This window comes from Anarhichas minor, unplaced genomic scaffold (genome assembly GCF_050575085.1).
Source record: "Anarhichas minor isolate MPS153535 unplaced genomic scaffold, ASM5057508v1 ptg000042l, whole genome shotgun sequence".
NCBI lineage: Eukaryota > Metazoa > Chordata > Actinopteri > Perciformes > Anarhichadidae > Anarhichas > Anarhichas minor.
Genome location: NW_027466488.1, coordinates 8,591,074 through 8,599,068, shown reverse-complemented (window position 1 = coordinate 8,599,068; position 7,995 = coordinate 8,591,074). Strand labels below are relative to the sequence as shown.

At 42.8% G+C, this 7,995-nt stretch overlaps 1 protein-coding gene across 1 annotated transcript; it reads right to left on the bottom strand.

The window, feature by feature from the left end:
* Positions 1-2,172: 2,172 nt before the first annotated feature.
* LOC142969764 (hatching enzyme 1.2-like) lies at positions 2,173-7,517 on the bottom strand. The gene is made up of 10 exons (XM_076109765.1): positions 7,496-7,517; positions 4,955-5,043; positions 4,448-4,451; positions 4,265-4,336; positions 3,993-4,148; positions 3,686-3,806; positions 3,419-3,597; positions 2,736-2,817; positions 2,422-2,546; positions 2,173-2,312 (listed from the first exon to the last, which is right to left on the bottom strand). Coding segments are annotated over exons 1-10 (852 nt in total). The 3' UTR covers positions 2,173-2,310.
* Positions 7,518-7,995: the final 478 nt, after the last annotated feature.

The following is a 7,995-nucleotide window of genomic DNA, read 5'->3' as shown; positions in this document are numbered from 1 at the left end:
TTCCTCTCAAAGGTGTTGGATGGGGTCTAGATCAAGTCAAGTTCTCCCACACTTAACCATGTCACATTAAGGTTCCTGTCAACCCTTCTGGTTCCCTGATTGATTCTCTTCCTACAAAGAAATGCTCCACATGCTTAATCTATAACTCCATTGGTTCCCTTAAGCCCAATTTGACAGCCCCTCTCAAACTGATTTGGGAGCAGGAAAGTGATGTGACAAATATTAAACACACTTTGAAAAGCTTTTTGGCAAGAGCCGTAACCTCCCGCGGCCGTATTTGGAGTCCCAACACCCCGCTGCAGCCAACTTTCCATTGATAAAAAACAGCCTTTGCAATTTTATTGGCCAGATGCCTCACTTTATCTGAGTGGAGGCACGCTTTTCACCTGGAAGCCCTTAATTGAATATCTGAATAAGGCTACCATCTGTCCGCATGGCGACTAGATGCCACTGTGTGTTATTGTTTATATGCCTTGTCGGTCAAATCAGAGTTCATTCAGACATCTTAGATATGTCCTTGTTTATTGTTCACAATACTGATATAAAATGAATGACAAAGTTTCATGTTACCTGAAACTATAAAGGGCCCAGCCCACGAGAAACAGCCTTAGAGAGTGCACACAAACATGTGTCCACATGTTTTGGCCATACAGTGTACTTTGTTTTTTTTGCCGCTTCTGAGCTTGATTTCTTATTTTATCGACTGAGAACGAAATCTCACCTCAAGGTTCATTTTGTAGCTGTTCTGGAGCTTTTGATATGATCACATGGGCTTCGTCATCAGATGGAGTTCGTCCTAAATGAATCATGTGTATATTTAAAATGTAATCATATTACAATTGATTTTTTTAATGGGCCTGGGGACATCTTGTATCTATAATCCTGCTATCATCCTGATTCACGTATAACGTCCTCATCTGCATTTTCACTGTATCCTCACCGACTCTTACATGTTATGTTGGAGAGTCTGAGTTTGAAACATCTGTCACTCTGTCTGAGAGAAAAAACACACACACCCTCCTCTGCTCTTATCAGTGTGGGACATTCAACACACTGCTGTCAATATAACCCCCCACCCACAGCAGGAAACTGTTGAGACAAGGCCTGGCAGACACGTACTGTATGTAGCCAGTGGGGACGGGTTATTCCATCCACAGCTAATACGCCCGATATATCAACATATATCTCAATATATTCACATTGTGCTTGTTGTGCTTTAAGATTCTAGAGGAATTACAGAAGCATTTGTAACTGCCAAAACACATTTTCTGAAATTTGGGCCCTCTTTGTAAAAACTGCACACAAAAACCAAAAACATACACACAAAATACGAAATGTCTGACATCTCTTGCAAAAGAAAACGCCTCATTCAAAACAAGACAAGACACACAAACTGGTACTTGTGGCACAAATATTGAAAGTTAATGGCTGAACCATAAGCACATTGTTGCTAAATTCTAAAACACACTTTTTTAGAATTCTAATTACATACGATTATCTTCATCAAATCATTACAAACTAAAATTCTGTGTGTGTTGTTTGCTAAACACTGCCATTGAAATACCACACTCAGTGACCAATCAACTGCGCCCAGAATGCACCTGGCGAAAACAGCACCTGGAACCAATTAGATCACTTAGAAATGAAAAAGAGAATGAGAAGTAATTCTCTCACTGCTCAACAGCATTTCAGTGCCCAGTTGTTTGGTATTTAATGGCCAGAAGTGGTTTCATTGTACATCACTGTACAGTGTGAGCTCACATTCACAATTCATAGAAGTCATAATTTCTTCACATCGATTCAAACAGTGAGTGAGGACCCAAAATGCATGCTGACAGGAGGTGGGTGATCCGGAGTAGATAAACTGTGGCGTTGATGGAAGGCAGCTGTGCGGACTGGACAGGTGATGTGAATGAGCCGTAATCAGGAGGGAGTCACGGACATGGAAACGCACACGGAGACAGAGACAGACAGGGACACGGGGGAGGACAAGAGACACTGGGACATAAACACACATGAAAAATGTGTTTCAAGGACACTGTTTACCATCAGGAAGAACTTTCTGCATTTATTATAATTTTTCATTCCATAATATTAAATTTTTCATAGTGAGGCTTGGGACCATAAGAGCCGTCCCTTCAGTAAGTGAAAGAAAGCAAAGAGAGAGCCGTGTTCCAGTCAAAGTATCTTTATAGTCAAATCATTCACTGTTGTGCAGATGAGTTCAGGTCTGCAGCTGCTGCTGTTCAGAGAGCACCAGGAGACAGTCTTCCCTCTGCTGCGTCCTGTCAGGACATCTGAGCGGGCTTCTTCTGTAACGGTGAACAGCACAGAGGTGGATCAGGTCAAAAACTGAGTGATGGACACAGACTGCAGACAGTGTAACATGGATATTCACAGTGCGTTCATGTGGACACTCACAGCAGCTGTAGAGCGTGTTGAGTCTGGCGATGTCGTTGCGGCTCATCTCCTTGGCGTTGCCGAAGGACACGTTGGAGTTGGGGATGGGGACCATGGTGGGCTGGTTGTTCTTGGAGAAGGCGGTCCTGAGAGAGAACACGGAGCAGTTAGAGGGAACCACAGCGCATCCTGCACACACACACGCATACACGCACGCACACACACACACACACACACACACACACACACACACACACACACACACACACACACACACACACACACACACATATGAAGACACGCAGCAGGGCCAAAGTGAAGCCACTTGTTCTCACTTGTGGTACTGCATGACAGAGCCGTAGTCGTAGGGAGTGCCCTGGTTGAGGGTGGCGATCTTCCTGAAGTTGTGCTCCATTCCTGGAAAAAAAACAGAAGGAAAATTACATTATAGATAATATTAAAGTTACATTTGTTTGGTTTGAATTCACATTGACTGGTTTTATATTCAGAGAGCTACAGTCACACAATGAGCTTCTGTTTCATGGAGGATCAGTGATTTAATTAACTGTGCTGTTCAGGCTATTTTTGTCCACTAGGGGACACCAGAGACCCGCTGTACTTGTATGGAAAACAAGATCAGAAGATGAATTTCTTTCCTTATAAAGTAATATTTTTCTTTTACATTGACATTTACTAAGGAAAATCAATGTAATGAATACATGGTCATGGATGTGAGTATCATCACACTGTCTTTGAGGAGCTCAAGAAGACTTTTGTCCACTTGTGAGGACAGTGTCATTGATCAGGTTCTACAGAGCCTCATCAGCTCTCAAGCAGCACAAAGACGGCTACAGAACTTCCACTCAAAAGCAGGAGACTACAACAAGATATCACAGGATTTGGTGTTTCCTTTAATCCTGAACAAGTTTGTTTAGAAGTGGACTTTTTCAGGAAGCTGCAGAGAGCTTTAAAGTGGCTCTCCTCTCTAATATATCAGAATATCAAACAGCTGCATTACCAGACTGAATGTTCTGCAGCACGACTCTGATGTGGTTGTCCCTGTCGGAGCGGGTCTGTTCGTGGTTGAAGCCCAGAGCGTGGAGCAGCTCGTGCTGGACGGTGCCGTGGTAGAGGCATCCGCTACGGGCCAAAGACACGACCTGCTTCCCTCCACGACGGCCGATGAAGGAGTAGCAGCTGGACGGGATCAGAGATGAGTTGAACAACACAAAAGTCTGAGGAAACGCTCTCGAGTGTGAACGGCTCCACGACGTCTCTTTCTTACCCGTTCAGGGACTCGATGCTCAGCCAGTCACGGTCGCTGCTTCTGGTGGGCCTGAAGCGGATGCAGGAGAAGGAAGAGAAGGACTCCAGTCCACGGGTGATGATGGCCTTCTCACGGGAGGCTGGCAGGACCACAGCACACAACATTCAGCTGTTTACTGTGTAAAACAGAGGACCATACTGGCCCCAAATATCTGACAGATTTTTAAAAACCTTTCTGTCAAAGTTGCTGCATTAGAAGTGACAGCCTACTGTAAATAGACAAAGCGTGTGTGCGCAGGCCTCCCAGGCCTCTGTGTGACACTTACAGAAGTGGTTGGTGAGGTAATAAGGAATGTAGACCTTCCCGTCAGTGAATTTGCCCCACTTGCAGCCTCGGCTGGTGCAGGGGTCGGCGTTTTTCTCGGCCTCGCTGTCGATGGCGATGTCTCCTCCGGTCAGGATGGGGTCATCGGCGGAGCGGACTGAAACACATCACAGCAGCAACTCAGACACCTGTTGAAGTGCTGCTACTAAAAGAAGAGAGCAGAAATATCAACAGCTGTCTAGAGGAACACGGTGACCACAGCAGCTCACTCACTCAGATTACTGTTGGCTCTCTCCAGCAGCTCAGAGACAGAAAGCTCCCCGGAGTCGTCCTCTGCAGTGTCCTCTGCACAGGGACATCAACAACAACGCAGTTTCACTTTATATGGAAAATACACCAGTCACAATACTGAGCATGTCGCTACCACAGCTCTGATCATTAGAATAGATCACATACCTGCCTGCAGGTTCAGCGTGGGATGAGAGGAGGAAAGACAAACACATTAGAAACAAAACCACATGACTAGAAGTTACAGCTAAAAGTCAACGTTACACTGTTTCTTAAAGTAGCATGTTCACGTTAAAACTGTCAGAAGTATAAAGAGAATATGAGACGCACGTTAAGCATCATAGAACCTGAAGCTTTGTAGATAAAGTGCACCATATGACCCAAACTGTGTCATCATCTGTGAGAAATTATCTAAACACTACTAACAAACAGTGAACAATGGTGATTAAAAACTCAGCTGAGGTGTAAATAAATGCTCTATTTAACCTCCTAACAGCATCTTTGTGAATGTGGAGAAGACGACCGGCTTCATATGAGAGAGAGGAGGCCGTTCATGTTCATGACAGAGGACGTTCAACATGCATTGTTTCTGTTAACATGTAGAAGTGTTGATGAATGACCAGATATCTCACTGCGCTGCCATCGTCTCCCTCTCCTCTCTCACTGTGATCCTACCTCATTGTCGGCCCAACAGTAGGCGGACAGCAGCAGCAGAGCCACAGCTGAGAACCTGAACACAGACATGCGAGCCATCCTTAGCAGACCTGCAGGACACAGACAGGAATCAGTTACAGCCTCCACTCACAGGAAAGACACAGTGTTTGAACCAACAACATATAAAACAGACAGCTGAAAGAAATCGCACACTTTTCTACTTCATATTGTGCTGCAGACGTTTGCAGCTGAACTCACCTTGGATCCTTAGTGTGGACTTGTGCAGCTGAGGTTTCCCTCTAGGTTTTTATATATGTCCGACTGCTCCGGTTAGCCCAAATATGGATTATCTGTGTACGAAGAAAGCAAAGGATCAGCTAAACCCACCGGCTTATCAGTCACACATGGTTTGGACACATCCATCTGAAAAATGTCCCTACCTACTGCAGTAGTGGGAAACAGGACACTTGTATAAAGATTGGTTGTCAGCAATTAATGGAATGTCTGACATGACAATTTTCCACGTCGTGACAGAGTCTGGAAATATCCCAGGGATTATTGTAAGGTGTAATATCATATGGTGATATCTTCTAAATGGATACTACTTCCAACTTTGTTCAGTTTTATTATTTAAGATAATCACAAAAAAGAAACAAAGTTCAAGATTGCAATCGCAAATGTATTTATTTATTTGCCGCAGTTTGATGGAGCTGCACTATATATCTATGCAGATATACATAGATATATGTATATCTATGTATATATGCTGTGGAGGCTGAAATCTTCCCCACAGAGAGAAGGCCGGAGAGCACGCTCCACTGTTGTTCTACAGTAGAGTCGCTACTTAATAAATCTACCATAAACTGGTTTACAATTAAAAAGTATTTAATCCTACTGAAGTTAATACAATTACAGAATGAAGTACACTACTAACAGAATATATAATATATGATCCGCGCGGAAAAGCTATTCACTCGCGACTCAGCCTGGAAACACAGATGTTTCCACGCCGAGAGCCGAGCAAGAAGAGAGCGAATAGCCCTTCCAGCACTTCCTCATACAGTTTGAAATCCCCCCCTTTTGTCCCTCTTAATTCCTATTGGCTAATTTCGGTTGCCTCCTCCTGGCGTCAGGCTTCCGAAAACCCTCGCACGGGTACAACCTGCAAATGTCTGTCTAGAAGTCTGACTTTCCCTTGGCTATTCTTCACAGTTTAATACATTCAATGACTGTCTTTTATGGCTTAACACTTCTACGATAAACATTCTATACAAAGATAAGGGTTTGCAACTTTTGGCAAAAACCTTCACAAGCAAATACAAAAGGTGTTACAAATTCTACTAAGATACACTTCTAACTACAAAACACTTCTAACTACAAATTCCCTACAATGCATATATTCCCAGAATGTCCCTGCATGTCACAGTTCAGCTCCACACCCTCCTCACTCTTATTGTCAGTCACTCCCTCCTCATTAGTCTAAACTCCCTTCACCTGTTCACTCACCTGCCTCTGATCAGTAATCAAGCCCCTATATAGACTCCTGCCTCCCAGACACATTTGCCAGATTGTTCTTCGGTTCTATGCCAGACTCTCCAGCACGCTCTCACGGACTGATCTCCTGTGCCCCTGTTTTACCCGCCTTGCCTGACTCCCGGTAAACTCACCAGCCTTCTGATCCTGACCCTGTTTGAACTCTGCCTGCTATATTTGAAGTTAGTAATAAAAGCCAAAGATCTCTGGAATCCTGTGTGTTGCATTTGGGTCCATATACAACCCGTTACACTGCAAGAATCAGTTTTTCTGGCTGCACTGTGACTGTTGGACACATCAGGACTCTGTATGGACTAAATATTCACAACAGAGGCCTAAATATTTATTAACAGGAGAAAAGAAAAGAATTAGGCCCTGCTCACCAACATCATCAGTGTTTTTTTTATGTCTGCTTGATTATTAATTTCCCTCCATGTTTTAGTTTATTTCATACATTATCAATAAAAGTGTATAAATGACACAAGCTTGTTTAGTTAGTTGGTTTTATGGGTTGTTGTTCAGCTGAATCAAGGAAAGAACAAACAGGTGTTCCTCTTTATGTCCTGTCAGCAGGGAGGGGCTGTTAACATGTAGGAGGATAGGTGAGTTCTTCAGTAAATGACAATCAGTTACATTTGGTGTGCTCCTCGGTATGTAATCATTGGCCATATAGTTGTTGAGACAGTGTGTTTTACTCTGACACACAACACACACTGTATAATTGGGCATTTTGTCCAGATTGCAGAAGAAAGAAGCTACGGCAGATTCTTTTTACTTGACAAACATTCTGCACAAAGAGAATCTTATTGTTTTTAAACAGACACAAGACAATTGTAATTAGTACTGCCTCTTACACACTTAATAAATCCATATCCTGCTTCAGGGAATCCTTTCTCTTCTGATTACGTGTCCTGATTATTTTTGTGATGCTGCACAACCTCTGACTTTTTCATATCCATTAATAAAAGGTGTTCACTTAAAACACTTGGAGACAGAATCAGTATGTGAACACCGAGAGATTTTCCTCACCAGCTCTTACGTCAACAGACATGTCGCAAGACAAAGCCACAGCAGCTCTATTTGGAAACGTGTCGCTGTGACGAGAAGTTGTTGCAGCAGGCTGGATTACATAAGGTCAGAACTGCGGGACTGATACGCTGCCATGCATAAGGCAATCTGACAATACTTCATGTCTTTCACTGATTTTTAAAGTACTTCGCTGTTATGTTTTTTTTTTTTTAGATATGGGATCAATCAAATTAAAGCTAAAAATAATCTCAGTTTTTGACAGAAGTACTCAGATCTATTACTTGAGTTAAAGTAGCAATACTACAGTGTAAAAATATTCTGTTACAAGTAAATATTGTATTGGTTACAAACTTTGGTTTTCACAAAGTTTGCTGCTTCAGTGTTTTTAGATCTTTTTGTCCGATGTTACTATGGTATACTGAAGTATAACTACAAGCATTTCATATGTGTCAAAGGCTTTTATTGACAATTACATTAAGTTTATGCAAAGAGTCAATATT